General features: G+C 45.4%; 1 protein-coding gene across 1 annotated transcript in view; it reads right to left on the bottom strand.

The window, feature by feature from the left end:
• ZFC3H1 (zinc finger C3H1-type containing) overlaps nt 1-24722 on the bottom strand; it is an 830061-nt gene that overhangs the window by 30765 nt on the left and 774574 nt on the right. The window contains exons 32-33 of the mRNA XM_078673923.1: nt 23045-23146; nt 22716-22755 (exon numbers count right to left, since the gene is read on the bottom strand). Coding sequence (XP_078530049.1) covers nt 22716-22755; nt 23045-23146 — 142 coding nt within the window. The remainder of the gene's footprint in view (nt 1-22715; nt 22756-23044; nt 23147-24722) is intronic.

A 24722-nucleotide genomic window follows, 5' to 3' on the forward strand; every position in this document is an offset into this window, starting at 1 on the left:
TGATGGTTTCTGGAGTAGAGCGCTGAGTTCGGCGTGTTTCCAGCTCTCCGGGAAGGTGGCGGTGTCGAAGGAGGTGTTGATGTCCCGCAGGTGGGGTGCGATGACAGCGTCGGCCTTGTTGAAGACGTGGTGAGGGCAGGGGTCTGTCGGAGATCCGAATGGATGGAGTTCATCGTGCGGATGGTGTCTTCGGTGCTGATCGGGGTCCAGGCGCGGAGGGTGGTGGGGGGGGCGGTGGTTCGGTCGTGGCGTGCGTCGGTTGGGTGCTGACTTGGGCTTGGTCGTTCTTGATCCTCTAATGATCTCTGGGCAGGAGAGGTATGTAATTTGGGCAGGAGAGGTATGGGCAGAAAGGGGTGTAAGGCGGCTGTGTCCCACTCGACGCGAAGAGCATCTCTGAGCGAGAGCAGTCTTGGGAACTCCAAAGTGCAAAACTGCTGACATGGAGCGTTCTTGGCAAAGGCAAACCTATCTAACCAAGGCTCTCCCCACTGTTGAAAGACACTGTGCACCATCTACGCTTGAAGACGCCACTCGTGATCCGCTAGTCATTGACGTCTGAGTTCATTTGCTCTGGCGTTCAGAAACCTCACAAAGTGTTGAACCACCACTGATACGCCTTGCTGCTGCAGCCATGTCCAGAGGCACACGGCCTCTTGACAAAGGGCCAACGACCCCACCCTTTTTGTTGCATTACCACATGGCAATGGTGTCCGTAAACACCTGCACTAGCCTTCCTTTGATGGAGGGTAGAAAGACTTTCAATGCCAGTTGGACTGCACGGAGCTCCAGCTTGTTTATGTGGTGTCCAAATTCCATTGGACACCAGAGTCCTCTGATGTCCACCTCTCTAAGGTGGCAGCCCCATACCAGTAGTGACACATTGGTCACTACAGTGAAATCTGGTTGGGGAAGGGAGAGGGGTCTACTCTGACACAATTGAGGTTTGTGAGCCACCACTGCAGATTTTGTACTTTCCTCCGAGATCTGGGCCATGTTGAAAAGTTTTCCCCCGATACTCTGCCCATTTAAACAGGAGTCCCACTGCAGAGCCTGTACATGCAATAGGGCATGAATTACCAGCAGGAGATCATAAGTTCCCAACAGCCTCAGGATCTAACTCCTCAAAATCCAGGATAGAGACTTAAAATTGGTATCAGTCTGAATATCCGGGACACGCTGTTCATGAGGATAACCTTGATACTGCAGTGTGTCCAGAACAGCCCCAATGAAAGGGAGCATTTGAGAGGGAGACAGGCATGTTGATAGTGAACCCCAGCAAGTGCCGGAGGGCAATGTAGTCTTGAGGTGGGAGTAGACAGCTTGGGGCGAGCCCCCCTTTTAACAGCCATCCGTCAAAATAGGGGAAGACAGACACCCCTGATCTCTGCAGATGAACTGCAACCACCGCTATCACCTTGGTGAACCTGCAGGGAGGCTGGTAAGGCCAAAAGGGAGCATGGTGAACTGAAAGTGCTTATGGTCCACCGTAAATTGTAGGTAATGCTGGAGAGCAGGCAGGACAGGAATGTGAAAATAGGTGTCCTGCAAGTCCAACACTACCATCCAGTCTCCTGGGTCCAGAGAAGCCAGGACCTGAGCTACCAGGAGCATTTTAAATTCTCCTTCATGAGGAAGTAGTTGAGGGCCGGCAGGTCTAGGACAGGACGAAGGCTTCCAGCATCTTTGGGGATCAGTAAGTAGTGGGAATAGCAACCAAACTACTTCTGGTGTCGGCACCCTTTCTAAGGCTCCCTTGGCCAAGAGAGTTGCGACTTCCCTGTGGAGAAGGGATAGATGATCCTCAGTTAGTCAGTAGTGAGGGCCTGAGGGTGTGTTGGTGGAGGTCGGGGCGCCCAAATATGATGTGCATGGCCTTAAAAAACTCTTAGTTGGGCAGGTTTAGTTCTGACTCCTGGAAAGTTAGGGAGGCTTGGAGTCAGGCCTTTAATGATTAGGCTACCTCGTCTCATCGGCCAAAAAGTCTAAGACCTCGTCGACAACTTCTTGAGTCCCAAGAATGAGGAGTGGTATGAGGATCTCAGACTCTGCAACCGTTCCCGGAAACATCCCGACCAGGACCTACAGTGTCGTGGCATCGCCCAGGGAGCTGCCATGAGCTTGAGGGACCACTTCTACAAGGCCATCGGACTCATTGTGCAGCAGTCAGAGCATAGTTGCGCTCAAGACATCACAGGTATACAAGTTGCTGATCTGTCACAGACTTCAGATGACAGGCTCTGAAGGTAGATTTCTAAGAGGACATCTGTCACACCAGGAGCAGAAAACCTTAAATGAATAGACAAAAAGCCAAAGAATTCCAGTCAAGCAATGATTGAAGGAATAGTTCTTCCATGGTTCAGCGCTGGCTGGCACGGAAAGAAATACACTGCCACCAGCGTGCCTTAGTGGTGCCTCTATAAGTGCAGAGGAGGCTGCTTCCGGCGCGAACGACACCAGCTACCGGTGTGCAAGGGGTACTGCTCACAAAAAATCTCTAGATACAGTCTGATTTCTGGGAATTTCAAAGGTAAGCTATAGGGCTAGAAGTCTATCAGATTTTCCTTCTATTTTCATGTGATTTTCATATGGGCTTTAGATTGACCCATCGGGTAGACTTATTACTATTCCAGGTAGAACACTTGTTATAGATATTCAATGCCTATGACACAAGCAGGATTGGAGTGACCTCAATTATGATAAGGTGCAATGCAATAATATAACTTGCAACCTTATTAATAAGAAAAAATAGTTGACCATCCATCAAGAATGGTAGGTTGGTGAAGAATCTGCGGTAGACCGCATATCCACCAGAAAAATTGTTACCAAAGGTGAGCAACTTCTGAAGAAAATATCTACCTGAAGATTCCTCACCTAAATAGATTTGCAAGCAGGACACAATTCAGTGGTGGGTCTTGAAGGAATGGTCAGGCTGGGGTTTCTTGGATGACAGGACACAAAATATCCCTATTACCTTTGAATTTAGGCATCAATGCTTTGTAATGGTATGAAGGGATGCCTAAGTTGTTGCTGTGCATACTTCAGCCATTTGTGACTGAAATATGCAAGGCAGCAGCTCAAGAGGTAAAAAAACAAGTAAACGGAGGGCAGATGCTCACTGCTTGCAACTTGCTTTACTAGTCTCGCTGAGGTGACTGCAATTAAGAAATTAGTGGAGGGCTGAGACTCCGTGCTTGCAGCATACTCACTTGCCTTGCCAAGTTGACTAAAATTAAGAACACAGCTTTGAACATTAGAGATCATGACAACTTAAGTGTTTCAAATTGGGACGTCATCAAAAATGTCAAAATTAAATTGAGGTCCGACTGAATCATCACATAGAAGGTGAGAGGAAACAAGTTGGTCAGTTCCTTCAGAAACCTGTGATGAATATGTACAAAAAGTATGCCTCAGAAGTGTTTTCTTGTGTTACTGAGATGGAAAATTCCTTAGCATGATGGATGTGTACCTGAGTGCACTAGCTGCAAAGATGCCTGGATCCCTGATGCTGATTTTTTTTGTGTCACGGCTGAACACAGAACATACGTGTGCGCCATTCAATTTAATTGAGTTTTTATTTGTTACGGGACTCCTGTGGAGTCCCGTAACACCAGTACAGTAAAAAACACCTGTACACCAGTACAGTAAAAAAAAAAAAAGCATACTTTAAATAATTTTTTTAAAACACCAATAAATAAAAACAGAGGAAAGAAAGAAAACATACTTTCTAACGGATACACATTTCTACATTGGCCAACCAGCAAACATTACACATACCAACTAAGCTCTTTAAAAAAATGTCCTAATAAATGGACAAAAATGATTTAAAAATTAGAATATTCTATGGCAAACCATTTCATTTAGTTGGGAGAAGACAAAAGATCGAGCCTCCTGAACAGAGTGAATATTAAATTTGATACATGAGGGTCTTAAAAACATGCGCCTTGCCCTTAGAGGTTCCGGACACACAAATAGTACATGATGAAGATCCAGTATTTGAGAACCGCACAATTCGCAAATTCGCTCGTCTCTAGGAGGTTTTTTCTCAGATGCCAGTCACTTGTCTCAAGGGCGACAGGTTGGTTCTTAAAAGTAGTATCAATCTTCTAATTCCATGTGGGAAATTCCATGAAAGATAGGGCTGGAGTCTACTCCCCATTGCACTCGCACTTATCACCTCATTGCGGGCTTTAGGTTGACTTAAGGCTGTGTCTCTTACCGTACTAAACGTGCTTACTAATTTCTTTAGAAATGCCTTCAATACAGACTTAGACATGGGTGAATCACAATTTAAACTAAGCCCAAATGAGTCGTTTGCATAGGCAAATGATCTGAAGAAAGCAGATTTATCTTTTAATTTGGCAAAGATTTCCATCTTCAAGGCGGCCCTTAGGGTACCCTCATCCCCCTAAAAGAGGGAGTTCCCCCACCGCAGGGCCGCTGCCAAGGATGAAGTATAAGAAGAGACTAGAAAGAACGAAGCGAAGAACATGTGGGGCAGCCAAAGAATTTAAGTTACAGATTTGGCGGAAAAACGGCCTTCAGCCTTATCGCAAGCCCGTAATTCCTATCCAGTACTACTGCAGCATATGTTAATGTAGGAGGGATTTTAACCTTAAATACTGACAGAACATGATTAAAATGACGTCTCCCAGACGTTTTATAAAAACTATTTAAAGCTCCAGCCTGGGTGGCGGCCTTACCAACACACCGTTTGATGTGCTCTGAGTCACGCCCGTTTTTGAAAACACCTTCCCCAAATACAAATACGAATTAACCAATTCAAGTTCTTCCTGCCCCAACGACCACTTATACCCTTTCTTCATTCTGAGACCTTTCTTGCGAAAGACTAAAATTTTGCTTTTGGCAATGTTGATTTTCAGAAAATGGCCATCCGCATAATTAGTCAGGGCATCCAGACGACGCTGCAAGTCAATAGGAGTTAAATTGAAAATTGCAATGTCATTTGCATATAGTAGAGAGCCAATGAACATTGTACCAATTCTGGGGGCATCCTCCCTCACGGAGGTTAATTTGCCGAAGAGGTCATAAATATAAATGGAAAACAAAAGCGGGGCCAACAAGCAACCCTGCTTAAGACTGTTATATGTCTTAATCCTACAAGATTGCCCCTGCAAGCCTCCCACCATCACTTGACATCAGGTGTCTTCTGTAATTCTATTACAGGAGGTGGTGTGGCATACCAAGATTGGAAAGCTTTCTCCACAGCGTCTGACGATCCACTTTATAAAACGCCGTGGAGAAATCAATGAATGCTGTATAGACTATCATACTTCATGAGAAAACATATTTCTCTACGATGGTCTGGACAGCCAGCCGCAATATTATCCAGCTTTCCATGGCTCTTTCTGAAACCTGCCTGTTCTGGTGATAAGATGTTCTGATCTAGGGCCCACTGCTGCAAATGTTGAAGTATACTTTTTGCAAATACTTTGCCCGAAGCATCCAGCAGCGCGATTTGTCTAAAGCTAGTAGGTGACCTTTTTGGGCCCTTTTTGAACAACGGAACTAGAACACTCCCCTTCCAAGTGGAGGGAAAACTAATCGTTCGAAAACAGAAGTTAAACAGTGACGCCAGAAAGGCTCCCCATGCAGCTGGTTCTTTTTTGATAAGCATAATCGGGATACCATCCGGTCCTTGTGCGCTGGAGGTTCTGGCGTTCTTTATACAACCCATCACTTCATTCCTTGACGGGGGACTGTATTCAACGAAAACAGCCTCCTATTACAGGCATCTGAAAAAGCACTGAGCTGTTAGATTTATATAATAGTGAACTATAGTCCACCCACTCACTTTCTGGGATCGGAATGGGGAGTGCCCTCTGTCTAGAATCACAATATTCTGCAATCAGGTGCCAATTCTTTTTTGAATCTCTGGCTCTCGCGGCTTCCCGCAACTCAATCCATTTAGCATCCATCTCGTATCTCTTTGCTCTGAGTTTATAACGGCTTCTAACTCGCTTAAGAAGATTAATTTCCTGTTGCATACCCAAGGAAAATTGTTGATGTTTTCGAACTAAATAGTTAATTTCTCGATTTAATGCCTTCAGAGCTTCAATTTTTTATCTCCCTCATTTGGGCCTCAAACAATTGTATAATATTAGCAGAAACATGGCCCTGCTATTCTGAAAAAGTTTTTTTTCCACTATTGCACCTACCTCGGTGGTATTTTTTTGTGTCCAAAATAAACAACCATTAGCTTTATTAAAAACTCCCGAGCCCCGGCACCAGTTCCCTTGATTCAGTGCAGGTAGATTGAAGGTCACAATCAAGATTACACTGTGATCCCTCCATACTGACGGGGAAATCTCTAAATGTTCGCAGGCCCCAAACATTTGATAGGAAAGAACTACATAGTTAATTAGGCTTTGTGCGCGATGAGATTGAAAAGTAAATTGTGCTGTTTTCTCGAATGGCATCCTCCTATTTAGAATGACCAAGTCTGCACTTCTAATGCTATCGAGCAGGAGGAATCCCCGTTTACCCGTTTTTATTTTATCAGGTAAAGAGGATTCAGGAATATGCCAGATTTCCTCTTTATCTGGATTAGTATAAATTTCCTGCGCGGAATTGGATATTTTTGCATTTAGATCTCCCACTAATACCACTAAGTGCCATTCTTTCGTGGTAGCCATATCATTAATATATAGAAAGTGGGCTCAACAGAGGGTCGAAATTTTTCCCAGGGGGGATATGGAATATGCTACTTACCAGTATGCATCTGTTCTTGGCATGTAGGGCTGCAGACATTCATATCTGTACATAGATCGTCGCCTAGTGTTGGGTCCGGATGATTGCACATTGTTGTCCTGGAAGAGTCCTGGAAGAGTCTTCGAAGTATCACGAGATAGGTGGCTCCTCCCCTGGACTACAGTGCGCATGGGCATCCTCTCCATCCTCAGATAGTTTTTCGCCATTGTGGCAGAGATGGAGTGTGGTACAGTAAGAGATGTCCATGCAAGGAAATAAGAGTAAGAATGAATGAATGCTACAGCTGCGACCGGCACCGGGGAGGAGGGTGGGCGATATTAATGTCAGCAGCCCTACATGCCAAGAACAGATGCATACTGGTAAGTAGCATATTCCGTTCGAGGCATGTAGGCTGCTGAATTCATATCTGTGCATAGAATGTATAGCAGTCTCTCCCTTAGCGGTGGCTACCTGTGCCTGCTGCAGCAGTCTGAAAGAGTTTTTAGAACAGCCTGTCCTAGAGCAGCTTGCTGTTTGGAACGTACATCCACACAATAGTGTTTTGTGAAAGTATGTATGGTAGTTCATGTGGCTGCTTTGCATATTTCCTAGGAAAGCCATGGATGCCCCAGCTTGCGTGTAGAATGCGCTCTTTGGGGAACTGTTAAGGTGCGTTTTGCTTTAAGATAACATATTTGAATGCACTTAACTATCCATCTGGCTAATCCAGATTTAGAAATGGGGTTGCCTTTGTGTTGTGGTGAAAAGGCGACAAACAACTGTTTTGTTTTTCTGAAATCCTTTGTCCTGTCTATGTAACATAGGAGAGCCCTCTTAACATCTAGTGTGTGTAGAGCCCTTTCAGGTACTGACTGTGGATTTGGGAAGAACACTGGTAGTTCTTTTGTTTGATTGATGTGGAAGTGGGATACCACTTTTGGCATGAATTTTGGGTTTGTCCTAAGCACGACCCTATTTGCGTGAATTTGGAAGAATGGCTCTAGAATAGTTAGGGCTTGCAGCTCGCTAACTCTTCTAAGCGAAGTAATCGCTACGAGAAAAGCCACCTTCCATGTTAAAAATTGTATTTCACACGAGTATAAAGGCTCAATAGGTGGTCCCACTAGTCTGGTTAAAACAATGTTTAGGTTCCAGACAGGTGAAGGTGGGTGTCTTGGGGGGATGACTCGTTTGAGCCCCTCCATGAATGCTTTAATTGCAGGCACTCTGAAAAGCGAAAGATGCTGCCTGTTTTGAAGGTAAGCTGCTATGGCAGCTAAGTGTATCCGTATGGATGAATAGGCTAGATTGCAGCGGTGTAGGTGCAAAAGATAGCATATGATATTTTGAGTTGATGCGTCTAGTGGGTTTATGTCAATGTTGTTACAATAAATGACAAAACGTTTCCACTTTGCCGCATAGCATGCTCTTGTGGTAGGTCTTCTTGCCTCTTTGATAATGTTCATGTAGTCAGGAGGTAAGTTTAGGTAGCCAAACTCTAGAACTTCAGGAGCCAGATTGCAAGGTTCAGCTGCTGCGGATCTGGATGCTGAATGTCTCCATGGCTCTGCGTTGAGTGGGTGTTAGTTTTAGTCTTTGGTGAGGCACCACGGAGAGTTCTAGGAACGTGGTGTACCATGGTTGCCTCGCCCATGTTGGATCAACCAGGATTAGCGTCATGGAGTGCTGGCGCAGTTTGCGTGCCACTAGTGGGAACAACGGTGCTGGTGGAAAAGCGTAGGCAAATTTGCCTGAGCAGTTCATCCATATCGCATTGCCCTGAGACTGCGGGTGTGGGAACCTTGTGGCGAAGTACTGGCATTTTGCGTTTTTTGTGGCGAACAGGTCTATCTCTGGTTGTCCCCACTGTTGGAAGTATGGTTGAAGCACTGTGGGATGGATCTCCCACTCGTGTATCTGCTGGCTGTGCCTGCTTAGCAGATCTGCCATTTGATTGTCCTTGTCTGGGAGGTGTTCCACCATGAGAAAAATGTTTCTCTGAATGGCCCACTTCCACATGCTCTGAGCTAGATGTGACAGCTGTGGAGAGTGTGTTCCTCCCTGTTTCTGTATGTAGTACATTGCAGTTATGTTGTCCGTCCGGATCAACACGGTCTTGTTGCACAGATGTACTTTGAACGCTTTCATTGCCAGGAAAATTGCCATCAGCTCCAGTAGGTTGATGTGCTTTTTCTTTTGCTGCGTGGTCCATAAGCCCTGTACTGTGTGGTGGAGGACATGGGCTCCCCACCCTATTAGGATGCATCCGTTGTTAAGACTATTTGTGATACAGGCTCTTGGAACAGTCGTCCCTTGCAAAGGTTTTGTGGATTCCACCAATGCAGAGAGTTGTATACACGGCTGGTCACCAACACTAGGTCGTTTAATTGTCCTTGAGCATGGTTCCACTGCCGTGCTAGGCACTCTTGCAGCGGACGCATGTGTAGTCTTGCGTGAGGGACTATGAAAATGCATGAAGCCATCATGCCTATTAATTGCATAAACACTCGGGCTGGTAGTGAGTGTTGGGGCCTGAACCTTTGGATCAGCGTCTGAATGCTGTTTATCCTGGCAGAATTTGGCTGTGCTTTTGCTGCCAGAGTGTCTATAGTTGCTCTCAGGTACTGTTGTACGTGGGCAGGCTGAAGATGGGACTTTGGGTAGTTCAGCGAGAAACCTAGACTGTGCAGGAGGTGAATAGTGCGTGACATGTGGCTGGCACATTGCTGGGCTGACTGTGCTTGTATGAGCCAGTCGTCCAGATATGGATAGACATGAATATGCTGTCTTCCCAGATGTGCAGCTACTGACGCTAGGCACTTTGTAAATACTCTTGGGGCTGTTGTCACCCCAAAAGGAAGGACTTTGAATTGGTAGTGCTGATTTTGTAATGTAAACCTGGGATATTTCCTGTGTGCTGGGTGAATCGGGATATGGAAATATGCGTCTTTGAGGTCTAGTGGTGCGAGGAAGTCTCCTTGACGCAACAGTGGTAACACCTGCTGTAGAGTGAGCATGTGGAAATGCTCTGATAAGAGGTATTGGTTTAGGGGCCTGAGGTCCAGAATTGGTCGGAGAGACCCGTCCTTTTTGGGGATTAGGAAGTACAGTGAGTACACCCCTGTACCCTGGTGTTCTAAGGGTACTAGTTCTATGGCCCCTTTTTGTAGCATGCTGATGACTTCTTGCTGCAATAAGTGTAGGTGTTCTGCGGACATAGGACGGTGTCTTGGAGGTATGTTGGGTGGTGTGGAGGTTAATTCTAGGCAGTAGCCATGCTGGATAATTTGCCTTACCCACCTGTCTGTAGTTATGTTTTCCCAGACAGGCAGGAACTGCTGTAATCTTCCCCCGACTGGTGTTACATGGTCTGGGGGTAGTGACAAGAAGTCACTGTTTGGTATTGGTAAAGGATCTGGTGGTGTTATTTCCTCATCCTCTACCTTTGCTGTTATTGCCACGGTATCCACCTCTACTGTTCTTGTTGTAGGTGTTTTGCGTGTTCCCCTTGTTGTATGAGGTTTGCTGTGTTGAGCCCCCTCTTGCAGCTCCTCTGTTGCTGGAGCGACGAAAGGAGCCGCCTCTGTATTGTTGTCACTGCAAGGCTCCCATAGACTTTGCTGTCTCGGTATCCTTCTTCATTTTGTCTAATATTGTGTCCACATTAGGGCCAAACAAAAAAATAAGGGTTTACTGGTTGATTAAGCAAAGTGCTCTGAACCTCATTTTTAAACCCAGAGATGCGGAGCCACGCATGTCTTCTGAGCATGACACTGGTATTGATAGCCCTGGCTGCTGTCTGCCGCATCTAGCGCACATTTGATGGAGGCGTTAGATATTAGCTTTCCCTCCTGTATTAGGAACTCTGCCTGTTCCTTATAAAGGTCAGGTAGATGCTGGAGAATTTGCTCTAGTGTGTCGTAGGGTGCCCTGTCATACCTGGCTAACAGGGCTTGTGTGTTTGAAATTCTCCATACGTTAGCTGCTTGAGCAGCTACCCTTTTGCCTGAAGCCTCCAGAATTTTAGACTCTTTGTCTGGAGGTGGAGCCTCGCCAGTAGTCTGAGAATTAGCACATTTACGTGCTTTGGATACTACCAAAGTGTCTAAAGGCAGCTGTCCCTTAATGTGCTGGCCTATATTTCTTCTCTATCCTGGGGTTAATGACTCGTGCCCTGGTTGTTTCCTTGAATATGTCCCCTGCGTGTTTGAGCACCCCTTTTAACATTGGCAATGTTTTGACTGCTCTTTCAGAAGTGTTGAAAGTGTCAAAGAGGAAGTCTTCCTCAATGGGTCTGCATGCATTTCCACGTGGTGATTGTATGCTGCTCTTTCTATTAAGCGGTACAAAAGTCGGTGGTGATGGACGGAGCATCTGAACCAATCAAACACTCACACCCAGTCAAAAGACCTGGGTTTAATCCATCACCGTTCTTTAGCCCACTCTGCTACCCCAGTTCAGACATGGCTATATGCAAATCAATCTGACCCTGTGCCTCACGGGAACAGTCCAGCCCGAACTGCCAAGCCATGCCTTCCCTGGACCGGAAACAAGCTTCCGAGGACCGGTTTCTGGCATTACAGCCTTCTTCAGCCCGGCTTGCTTGAATCCAGTGGCAAAGTGAGCAAGGGACTCACGTCTGAGCATACCCTGCCACACTTATGGCGGCCAAAAGCGGTACAAAAGTCGGTGGTGATGGACGGAGCATCTGAACCAATCAAACACTCACACCCAGTCAAAAGATCTGGGTTTAATCCATCACCGTTCTTTAGCCCACTCTGCCACCCCAGTTCAGACATGGCTATATGCAAAGAAACCGGTCCTCGGAAGCTTGTTTCCGGTCCAGGGAAGATATGGCTTGGCAGTTCGGGCTGGACTGTTCCCATGAGGCACAGGGTCAGACTGATTTGCATAAGGCCATGTCTGAACTGGGGTGGCAGAGTGACCTAAAGAACGGTGATGGATCAAACCCAGATCTTTTGACTGGGTGTGAGGGTTTGATTGGTTCAGATGCTCCGTCCATCACCACCCCCTTTTGTACCACTTAGGCCGCCATAAGTGTGGCAGGGTATGCTCAGACGTGAGTCCCTTGCTCACTTTGCCACTGGATTCAAGCAAGCCGGGCTGAAGACGGCTGGAATGCCAGAACCCGGTCCTCGGAAGCTTGTTTCCGGTCCAGGGAAGACATGGCTTGGCAGTTCGGGCTGGACTGATCCCATGAGGCACAGGGTCAGACTGATTTGCATATAGCCATGTCTGAACTGGGGTGGCAGAGTGGGCTAAAGAACGGTGATGGATCAAACCCAGATCTTTTGACTGGGTGTGAGTGTTTGATTGGTTCAGATGCTCCGTCCATCACCACCCCCTTTTGTACCGCTCTTTCTATTAATGCATTGAAAGCAGCCGTGTCCTCTGTAGGTGAAGTTTTAACAGGGTATGCAGTATTGTATTGAATGGGCTGAGAGTCTGCAGGATCCACAGGGTCAGACCATGGTTGATTTTGGTTGTCCTGGTCAGTGTCCACTCACACCCAGTGCAATTCATTATCGTCATATTCCACGTCCTCATCTGTGCGTGTTGGAGAATATGTAAAAGTCTCTTGCACATGTGGTTTGATTAGCTCAAAGAGAGTTGGAGATGTCGAAGAGTCTTTTCTTTTTGAGTGGTATCCTATAGGTCTCAGCGTAAATGTCTCGTATGATTTTCCTTTTTAATATGGTAAGTCTGCCAGTATCGGGGTCAACATACAGTTTTGACTGTTCATCTTCCGAGGGCTCTTGCTCTTCAGGGGCTTGCGCTCTTGGCCGCATGTGTGCTGGAAGACCAAATTTTATCGGTCCGAGGGACTTCTGTGAATCGGCAGTCTGTTTAGTCTGTATGAACTTTTTCGGTGTCGTAATTGTTATCGATCCGACCGTTTTCGTTTGTTCGATAACCACTTTTTTGCCTTGTCTTCGGAGCTTGCTGCTTCGGAGCGATGCTTTGCTGCTTCGGCTCGACCGACCCCTTTGTTTCGATCCTGGCCTTCGGCTCGAGTGTCTTTGTGTGAACCGGCCTTGGTTTGTCGACGGTCTTTTTCGGATCGTCAACCATCCTCAGCTGGAGTCCTTTGTTTGTGTTGCCTGGTGTCAACAACGATCTTGTCGGTTCAACAGCCTTTAGTTTAGGCATGGCCATGGGTGTACTGGCTCTCGGCTCGACAACCCGGATATGCGACCCCGCCGGGTTGACGGCCATTTTGTGTTTTTTAGGCTCCGATGGATCCACACCCTTCAGTCCGAAGACTGTAAAGTCTATCAGTTTCGATTTCTGTTTCCCTTCCATGACTTTCGGTTTAAATTTTACCAAAAAATGGTGACGTTGCACCGATGGCTCATGTGTTATATTCTTAGCCGGGCTAAATTGCGGGGCTATAGAATTGATGTTTTGATCTTGGCTAAGGCCTTCCGGCGATGCCTCGACCTGAGCCTCTGGAAGCGTATCAGTATATGTACTGGGCTCCGTACTCACGGTTGGCCCAGTGTCCTCGCCGGAGTCGTCCTAGACAGCTCCGATGCCTGGATTGTTGTCCCCTACCTCGACGATGTCTTCTTCTTCTTCGATGTAGTAGTTGGGAGTCATGATCCAACCCCTGCTCCGACTGCTGATCTGAGTCTTCAGCTTCGACGACCTCTTCGTCGTCTTCAAAGATATTTTCCGGCTCAGGAGCTGGCTTCTGCATCGTCTGCCTCGCTGCTCTACGAACTCGAAATTGCGCACAAGCTAAGCAGTCGGCTTCATTGTGTTCAGGAGATAAACACTTGTTACACACAGGGTGTTTATGTGTGGAAATTTCGAGTTACAGTTGGGGCATCTTTTAAATGGACTTCGTTCCATCGACGATAGGTTCCTTGGTGTCGAAAAGGCCATGCGGGCCGATTCGACGTTCTAAGTATAAAACAACAGGAATAAAGTTGTCAGCACCGATCGAATAACAATACCGACGACCCCGAAGGCCTTTTGCTAAATGTTTCTAATCGATTCCGAACTCAGAGTTAGAAATACATCCGAACCCAATGGCGGAAAAAAATCTGAGGATGGAGAGGATGCCCATGCGCACTGTAGTCCAGGGGAGGAGCCAATAATCTCGTGATACTTTGAAGACTCTTCCAGGACAACAATGTGCAATCATCCGGACCCAACTCTAGGCGGCGATCTATGCACAGATATGAATTCAGCAGCCCACATGCCTCGAACATATAGCTACGAGGAAGAAGGCGGGCCTGCCAGACTCTCGCAAACATACCAGCTTCAGGCAAATACAGATTTGATGGATGGTAAAAAACTTTGATTCCAATGAATAGAATTCTTAGGTAGAATGGAGAACTCCCCACTAGCACTAGAGTGCTTAGCATAACAAGAGGAAGTAAAAAACCATCACAATCAAACTCCTTGCACGCCCAATTCTCTTGTAAGCATATAATCAGAGGATTTAAAGATTTTAAAAAGTTCAATTTTTCCTCGTCATGACCCAAGCCAGCCATATTCCAGGACAGAAATAAACCCCCCTGGCTACCTCAAAGGAGCGCTTCTTTCTACCTCTGGACAGTTGGTATTCAGGGTTTTTGCTACCCAACTCCACTGGGCTAAATCATCTTCTATGTTAGGGGTCTGACACGTGACTACAGAATCAGAGACCAAATTTATCGAGCGGCCCTTTTTGTTTAGTGAGACCATGATATTTTTGGGTGCCATGACTGTGGTCTTGTTGGAATGGTAGGGGCACCCAAAGTGCTACCCCATAGTGGTCAAAGGCTGCTGCCTATGGCAGGAGTTAAGTAGCACACGGACGATGGTGGCAGCATACAATGTAGTGATCAGTAGAAGTGAACAGGCCTTTCTCACTGTGTGACGCAGGCTCACTCATGTTGAGTAGCGCTGCAGTGTGCTTAACACACCTTTGGCCTACACCAAGCTAGTATGTAGTGCTGTGAAGTGCATGTGTGTAGTATGCATAAGCTGGATGTATGTGAGCCTTTGAATGATCCAATACATGGAAGATTATGGGTTCCATTTAACGAGACCCTTGGCTGACTGGAAAGCAGATGGATTGTTGCATTCCTGTGAGGTGGGTGTGACACACACTGAAAGAAGGATGCTCTTTAATGCAGAGAGTGTTGTGAGGAAATGGGGTGCATTATATGGTGTGGTTGTGCAACCTCACCATGTAAAACACTTAACACCTTTAGGACCAGTATGTTTCATTTGTGAAACACTCCACTTAACCTTTGGTCGCTGCGGCTCTGAGCAGTGAGGCTTACACAAAGGAACAAGTGCAAAATATTTAAACATACCCAAAACAATTAGGGAACGAAATACACAAAATCCCCCCAAAAAAATGAGACACCAATTTATAAAAAGAAACTGCATTTTAATGTATTGTAGATACCAAAAGGTAAAAGATCCTCCGGAGAGTTCCAGAGATACATAATTTATATAAGGTACAGTAAACAGGTACTTTTTACTTAAATTTGAACAAGCACTGACGAAGGACACTTGGGGTTAGTATCAATGGGGTTACTCTGCCTTACTTCAGGCAACCAACTCTGGCAGGGAGCCAGTCGGGGACTAGCGAGGCCCTCAGAAACAGTTACTTTCCTTAAAGAACAACTCCCACAGTTAGTTCCAGGAACTTTAATCTCCTTGCCATACACTCCTATGGAAGTTGTCCAGAGACAAGGGATACAGAATGCTGAAGAATGTTGTGAACTTGATGTGGTCAACGGGGTTCTTCCTGTGGCTACTCCTCACTCCACTGGCTTGGTGAGGAGATCCTGGCCACAGGGGTTGATGTCCCCTTGAAGCACTCAGTCCCAGCAGAAGTCCAGTCGCCACTCAGCTACCAGTCACCCGGTATCATGGTCACAGCAGAATCCTTCCTTGGAAGTTCCTTTTTCGCGAAGGAATAGCAGATTTTGATGCAAAGAACGACCCATCAGGAGATAGATAGTTTTTTGCACGGCCAGACCTTTCTTGGCGCTCACTTAGCCGACAAAGAGCTGGTCATTCACCGAGAATTGTTTTGTGCGATTTCGATAGGATAGCGCACTTTTTGGATCCAGACGGTGGAGCATCTCTTCATCTTTAGAAGGATGTGGAGATGGAAAAAGTGATGGTTTGTCCTATATGGAAAGCGGTAACCACTTTGGGAAGGAGAGAAAGCCTAGTGCGGAGGACAACCTTGTCTGGATGAACAGGCAGGAAAGGAGGCTTAGAAGAAAGAGCCTGGAGCTCACTCACCCTGCGAGCAGAGGTGATAGCAACCAGAAAGGCAGTTTTAAGGGTTAAAAGTCTGAAAGGACAGTTATGTAGCTGCTCGAAAGGAGCACACATCAGAAAAGTGAGAACCAGGTTAAAGTCTCACTGGGGCATCACAAAAGGAGTTGGAGGAAACAAATGAGTAATAACTTTAAGGAAGCGATTTACAATACGGGACTTGAAAAGAGAAGGCTGGTCAGGCAGCCTTTGAGAGTGCCCAGAGCAGAGCCCTGCTGGGCCACGGAAAGAATGAGAGAAGAGCCTCTGAAAGGAGGGCAGAAAGGGGATCCAAAGCCTTTGCTGCGCACCATGCCAAAAAAATTTGTTCCATCTACAGGCGCATACCATTTTAGTGGAGAGACGTCTGGCTGCCATGATAACATTACAGACTGTGGGAGGAAGGTCAAAAGCTGTCAACTGTCGGCGCTCAATCTCTATACAAGGAGGTGGACACTGGACAGGTTTGGGTGGAGGACCGTCCCCTGCTGCAGCGACAGAAGATCCTTCAGAAGAGGCAGTTTGATCGGAGGGTTGATGGCCATGTGTAATAGCTCGGTATACCAGACTCTCCGTGCCAAATCCAGGGCCACAAGAACGACTTGGGCCTGGTCGCACTTGATCTTCTTCAGCACTCTGGGCAGAAGTGGTATAGGCGTGAAGGCGTATAGAAGACCACAACTCCACTCGCAACGACAAGCGTTGCCTAGTGAGTGCCGCCCTGGAAATTCCAACGAGCAGGACTGCTGACATTGAGTATTCTCTTCGGTGGCGAATAGATCTAACCAAGGCTCTCCCCACTGCTGAAAGAGACCTTGTACCACCTCAGAGTGAAGACGTAATTTGTGATCCAGCATGCACCTGTGGCGGAGTTCGTCCGCACTGGCGTTCAGAGAACCTGCCAGGTGTTGAACCACAAGGAATATGCCCTGATGTTCCAGCCATGTCCAAAGGCAGAGAGCCCCTTGTCATAGGATCCACGACCCCACCCCGCCCTGTTTGTTGCAGTATCACATGGCGGTGGAGTTGTCTGGGAACACCTGCACCACTCTTCCCCGGATAGAGGGAAGAAATGCTTTTAGTGCAAGAAAATCACTCGAAGCTCCAGAATGTTGATATGAGCCCGGATTCCGCCGGAGACCAGAGGCCTCTGATCTCTGCCTCTCCCATGTGGCTGCCCCACCACAGCAGTGATGCAGCTGTCACCACTGTGGTTGGGGAAGGGCGAGGGATCTGCTGTTGACCCAATCCTGGTTCGTTATCCACCACTGCAATTGGTGTGCAGTTCACCTTTTAGATCTGTACGAAATCAGAAAAATTCCCTTGATGCTGTGCCCACTTGAACTTCAGGTCCCACTCCAGAGCCCGCATATGCCACCTGGCATTGTCCACCTGCAGGATGCAGGAGACCATGAGGCCCAGTAGCCTCAGGCTCATTCTCACTGAAACCCAGGATAGAGGCTAAAAGATAGGAATCATATCCCGAATATCCCCGACTCGCTGCTCTGGAGGATAAGCCCCAACTATGCTGTGTTCAGAACCGCTCTGATGATGAGGAGCTTCCGAGAGAGAATCAGGTGCGACATCGGCAAGTTGATAGTGAACCCCAGCAAATGCAGGAGGTTCGACGTGGTCTTGAGATGGGAGACGACAGCCTGGGGCCAGCTCGCCTTTAAAGGCCAGTCATCGAGATGGGGGAAGACTGGAACCTCTAATCTGCGCAGATGAGCTGCAACCACCGCCGTCACTTTTGTGAACACCTGAGGGGTGCTGGTAAGGCCAAAGGGGAGCACGGTAAACTGAAAGTGGTTGTGGCCTTCCGTGAACCACAGGTAACGCCGATGGGCCAGCAGGACGGGGATGTGAAAATAAGCGTCCTGCAAGTCCAACGCTACCATCCAGTCTCCAGGGTCGAGAGCAGACAGGACCTGAGCCAGTGTCAACATCTTGAACTTCACCTTTGAGGAAGTGGTTGACATTCCTGAGATCCAAGATAGGACACAGTCCCTTGTCCTTCTTGGGCACCAGAAAGTAGTGAGAACAACCACCATGACCAACTTCTGGGGCAGGAACGCACTTGATGGCTCCCTTGGCCAAGAGAGCCATAACTTCCTTTTGGAGAAGGGCCAGGTGATCCTCCGACATGCGATGGAATGGAGGTGGCATGGCTGGATGGGTAGACTCGAAGGGGAAGGAGTAGCCCCTTCGGACTATCTGCAAAACACAGTTTTATTACATGCCTATGTTGTAAGCCTGCAGAGTTGTCCATCAATAACTGAGCCCTGGAGACCAAAAGAATGCTTGAAATTCAACCTTATTAAATAGAATTTGTCGATCTGAAAGTGATTCCAACTGGGGATGTCTGTTCTGCCTAGAAACATTAAGCCTTTACTAGCTGATTCTGAACACCACGTGCGGTTTTGACTCTTAGCTCGCTGGTCATGCAGACTGTCACCAAATGTCAGACTGATCACTTTTAATGCATCTCCGTTTAGGAGTGTAAAATCTTTATCTTCAGGTGGCTGCCTTTCGTATAGCAGTCATGCACTTAACTTCTGGGCTTATCACTGGAATCAGAAATGACAAACATAATAGCCACACAAAGCATTATACTGTATGTCCAAAGTGAAAGGCATTACATTCAAGCTGTGTATACGTAGCCTTCATTTACAAGCATTCTATTGTGCATGTAAACTGCAGAAATCCGGGTGCCTCCCCAACATCCACTGTAAATATGAAGCTTCTGTAAAAATTGCCTTAGCCAGGAAGGCACAAGCCTCCAATCAGGCCTCTATGCTGCTGTCCCCAATGCTTTTGAATTCCCTTACATGGATCTTCTACTTGCAGCACTGTTTAGGTTTTTAGGAAACATTTGAACACATGTTGATAGTTTCTGGCCTAAATTGTTTGTTTATTGTGATTTGCTTTTATTTAACAGTAATAGCTGTTCAGTGCTAAGTCACCTTACAGCAAGATTCACATTATATATATAAACAAATACCTTACCCATATCAGCTTTAGGAATGTTTGTTCTTTCAAAGTGGGCATTTGCTCACAACCCCAATACAGTCCACTAACCATTCACCTCCTTGCAGACCCTATTTCAAGTTCATTCCAGAAAAGTAAAAATGCACTCTACACTGTGCATCTAATTCAGGTTAGTCTATAATACATTTGAACATCAATGAAAGCAGTTTTAAGAAAGGGGTTCTATCCTGGAATTTCAAGCCAAGCCGATTTACTATGTGGTGAGAAGTACATCAAATTATTCCTTTATAGTCCTGTAATGTCTTTTTAGGTCTTTTAATATATGGAGGATATTTCTTGCTGAAATGTACTGATTAAACTGAAACCAAGCTGTAAATGGAAAAGGATGTGTGTTGTCAAAGTCTGTGCTCCACTAACATGAGTGATGCAACTATAAGCATCACTTATTTCCACTGTGAAGCCCTCTCACCTTACTTAGTTGCTGCCTGATAATAAAGCTTATACTTCTCTACAACTTAGTAACACTACACATACAATCAATTCATAACACTGTTCTGAATTCAATGCGGCAAGCAAGAGCATAAGCGCCAGCTGGAGATTACCAAAGCAGCTGCTACAGTATTAATGCTAAAATGGCTAACCCAGATGAAAGACTCACAATAATACTTAGAAATCTCTCTCGGATGACTGGTATCTCATGACACATCTCCACTGCATCCTTCCCTATCAGCTCGGACTGAAAAGCCATCTACAATGTGAAAGACTTGTGTCTTATATTAACAGTACCTATTAAGGCAAAATAAACATGTTTTTGCAATGCAATAGGTCTCGATTTTGGGAGGAGGAACAGATAATGATGCATGTTATCAGCGTTGCGAGCAAATACATAGGTGCAGGCCCACACACGGGTGCAGAAACACAAGGTGGAATAGGATGCACTGCAGTGCTAGAGGCACTCTTGTGGTCAGACCCCCTGTGATGACCTTTGACTACCATTATTTTAATTGAGTTTGGTGTGTTATTTTATCATAGCCTGAATACACAACGTCCTGCATATGCCTGGCTTCTTTTAAAGGTTTATTTCTTGTAATCTTGCTGTCTTTCAGTGGGAGCGGTCACGGAGTAGAACAGAATTGTCAAGAACAGAACGTGTGGGATGTGCATTTGAAAGCATGAGAGAGATGTTGAACGCACTTTTTGGTCTCGCAGTGCAGTGTTGTAAGAAGTGGCGCACAAATGTGCATTGTGTTGTACACTGGAAGTATTATGATGTTCTTACTAGTGGCTTTGACGTGGCCTCATGTCACCCTGAATTCTGACTCTGCTTAGCTTGAGCTTTATCTGCGCATACAGCAACGCTAGCAAGTTGTTTGGGTTCATCATGTTCAATGATTTTGTGAGTGATTGTTCAATGTACCCTGGAAGGCTTTCATGAGCTACGTCAAGATAAAGACTGGAACATGCAGGATTGGAGAGGGCACGTATGAACTCCTTCCTGCCTCGGAATTCTTGCTTGGAAGCTGGCCAGTTCTGGTAAGATTCCTTTGGCTCAGGAGGGGAAGGTTTCTATCGAACCTTCTAGTGTGTTTTGAGATTATAAAGCTGAGGGTTGTTGACTTAGAAACCAGGATTTTGGAATCCGAATGGGGACTGACGCGTCTACTTCGGTACGGAACCCTGGTTGCAGATGCTCTTAACCACGGCTGTTAATCCCCCGGTCAGGAGTGGGCTAAGATGCAGTGTTTGCACCATGTGAAGTGTTGAGCTTTGATTATTGCCATTGTGATGTGTGACCAGTGGCTTTGATCACTTGAGGTGTTTTCTTTGTGATGTGTGACTAAGTGAGGTGCACATCCAAAGTGAACATTTGATGTATTCAATATATATATATATATATATATATATATATATATATATATATATATATTTATATATATCTTTCTGATCTCTTGCATGACTTCCTATATTATATTTGCTTGAATCGTCTCATTATTTGCTGCTTGTTTATTCATGGTATTATTCATGCATTTAATTGTTGCATTTACCAAGTGTGTCGTTATTGCTCGTATATAAACATACATATCTGTCTATTTGAATGTTCTGCATTTAGCATCTGGGAAGCCTTTCTGTTAGAGAGCATTGTGTGAAATAAGACCCCAAGCCTTATTCTAAAAAGAGTCTTTGCATTTAGTAAAAAAATAACCTTTTCTAAAGGTGTTTGTTTTGTGTTAATGTCTCCTGCTTTGCCGAGTGTTGAGCGACTGTGTGGGAGATCCTTTATTATCTGAAAGGCGAAGCAAGACATGCACACACGCACAACATATGCAACCCATGACAACAATTTACTGAAAGGGGGGCTGAGATAATGTCACATTGATGGACAGTGGTTTAATTATACCTTGCCTGACACTGCGAGGCACGCTAATCCTCGCACGGATAGACTTGCGCAGAAGAAAAAACACAAACTGGGAACAGAAGCATTTTCCAAAAGAATTTGACAAATGAACAAATAATTCACTGCGTCCAACAAAACCACCATGTCAAAGATGTGCTTCCATCTAACACGATTTTTCAAAACACATACAGCAACATTAAAAAACAAAGAAAAACAAACGTGTGCTCTCACTTTCACAGATAAAAAACACTTAAAATCAACAACCGCACATGAAGAATGCGAACAACCATTCCCTCACATTACTAGTAGTTCCAGGTCCACAAGTTAAAGGCACACACAAAGCCAAGCCACTGAAAGCATATTCACATGGGTAAATTAAATGAACCGATGGACAGCCGTAAGGAAACTTGAGGCTGCGATGCACAGAGGGGGCATCACAGCTGTACCATCAGAAAGCATGAAGGCGTTGTTAAGGTCAACAAAACAAGTATGCCACACCCCCAACAAAGAAATGCGATCTCTGGGAATAATTTAGAAAGAAGATAAAGGCATGCAAGCAGAGTGCGCGTCACTGCTCCTTCCCTAGGCAATACTCCATGGGAGTTAACTTATAAGAAAAGATGGGTCATGTGCCAACCATTAGCCATTTGCAGGCTATGATTTTGGAATAAGACAGACATAAGCCAATCCAAACTGGTGGGATGGGTCAGACCCCACGAAGTACATACAACAAATCACCTGAAAGCACATGCACTGCCTAGGCTTGAACTAAAAAAATTATATTTGCCATAATCTTATAAATTGAACCTATTTGTTTTTATTTGGAATATTTTCTTTACAGTTTTGCTCTACATGTAACTCAGCAGTTACCCATCTGTGCTGAGGTAACCACTGCTCAAACCTAGAGTACTAAACACAACAATGTAATTACGGAGGATTGTCCTTTCTTGGTATTTAGCCACCGGGCATACATCTCAATGTCAAAGTTGAATATGAGGGCTAAGTAGTAATCACTTACTTTCTCGTGATGCTTGCTCTCTGACCAAGCCAACTCAGTTCCCAACATTCCACAGTTCGTATACAGCCATTAAAGTCACATTTTATTGCGGTCTTAAGCAGTTCTCAACTAAATCTGACTAACTGAATACATATTTAAATGTGTTTGAATAATAAACATCAAAGGCAGCCATACCTTAAAATTCTTTGCAAGTGCACAATCATTTTGATTTTGTTTTTAATAACCCATAACTATTTTGAAGATCTGTCGTAAGCATATTTGCTAACAGGTCCCTAGACCAACTAAATGGAACCAAAACAATGTACCTACCTCTTTTTGTCCTTTAAGTAAGCATTCCACAGCAATAGCTCTATACAGAAAGAAAAACAGTGTTGACACAAGCACAGATATCGATAATAAAAAGTTGGTCATTTACACACAATTGGCAATTATTTGATTTTAAAGAATGCAGAATCTGAAAGGTTAAAGCAGCAAAAAATAGTAATTTGATTAGTAACTATTCACAAATAGACTCTGGCTTAAGTCTACTGAAGCTACAATGTCTACCCTCCCAAAAACGGATAACCTTTTGTGGTAAATGACCCCATAAAGGATTATGTATTAAGCAAGAGAAAAGGTGCATGATTTTGTTACATTACATTTTCCAGATGGCCATGCACGATGGAATGTTATATGTAAACATCTTGGCTTGCAGGTTCAAGATATGATCGCTGTTTTCCAAACATTCTTCTTGAAGAATCCTACAAAGAAAGTTTTTAAAATGAATCTGAATGAAACATGGGTAGTCAAAATTAACACTTCTTCAAATGTAGTCACATTATTATGTATTTGTGGCCAACATTTTTTTTTCACTTTTCAAAGTGTTTTACTTAGCAGGCATAAAGCAAAATGACATTGTGAAAATGGAAAAACACTGAAATGAAATGGCCATAAACCCATAATGGAGAAAGGTAAATTCTGAAATGAGTTAAGTCAAATTAAATAAAAAAGTAAAAAATAAGGCAACCTGACTTCCCAAGACAACGCTCTGAGAATATTTTACAGTTGCGAGTACTTGCAACATAAAGAATAAGTTCCTTACCTTCGGTGACGATATATCTGTGAGAGACATATAGTTATGGATTCCTAACCTTAGAATTACCCCGAGGTATCAGACTGGATCAGGAGATTTTTTCTACAGCCTTACCCCTGCGCGTTGGTCGACTCTGCGTTTGTCGTTGGGAGTCGTGTTCGCTGGAGAGACGTTGCAGTATCTACTTAAACACCGCCCCTGCGAGCTGTCAATTATTTATATGACATTCCGCGCCACAAGAGGAGAGCTATGCAAGACGCTGACCACTGGTGCACCAAACTAGGGCCCTGAAAGGGTGCCCCTTACCCTAGAAGTCAGTTGGCAGAACAGGGTGGATGGGTTGGGCGGTGAGGAATCCATAACTAATATAGGTCTCTTACAGATATATCGTTACCGAAGATAAGTAGTTCATCTGAAAGCGGCTATTAGTTATGGATTCCTAACCTTAGAATAGATAACCCAGCAATACCAATCCCGGAGGAGGGTCTGCAAACTAAGTTCACACCAGAAAGTCCTGGAGAACTGAACAGCCAAAGCAGCAGTCTCTCCGGACTTGGCTGTCCAGGCAGTAATGTTTGGTAAACATGTGCAATTAAGCACACGTGGCTGCCTGGCAGATTTCATGAAGGGGGACTGCACGTCCCAAAGCAGTAGTGGCTGCCGTCGGCCAGCTTTACTGGAAGTTCCTTTTTCGCTAAGTAATAACAAGTTTTGATGCAAAGAACGACCAATCAAGAGATGGACAGCTTTTGCACATACTGACCATTCTTGGCGCCCAAATAGCTAGAAAATAGCTGATCATCCACCCGGAATTGTTTTGTGTGATCCAGATAGAATGAAACTATACCTGAAGATAGCCTCCCCCAAAGACATTCAGTCCCTCAACTCAGCCCTGCTGGAAAAAAAGCTGGTTGACACGTAATCACCTGAAGCTAAATGCTCTTAAAACTGAATTCCTACTGATTTCGCCCCACAACCAATCCCTAGTCATGGAACAATGGTTGAATCAGCTGACTGTTCTTAACTGTAGACCGCACCTCGTGGGCTCTGCATCCTCTCTGGGTATCATTCTGGACAAAAGCCTAAACATGCAGAAGCACATCAGTTCCCTCACCAAAGGAGCAAGCTTCCAACTCTGCTTACTTAGAAAACTGAAACCCTTTCTCCCTGCTCATGACCTAAAGGATGCAGTACAAGCATTAGTGATATCAGAGCTGGACTATGGTAGCGCAACACTCTGCGGC

This window comes from Lissotriton helveticus, chromosome 1_1, assembly GCF_964261635.1.
Source record: "Lissotriton helveticus chromosome 1_1, aLisHel1.1, whole genome shotgun sequence".
NCBI lineage: Eukaryota > Metazoa > Chordata > Amphibia > Caudata > Salamandridae > Lissotriton > Lissotriton helveticus.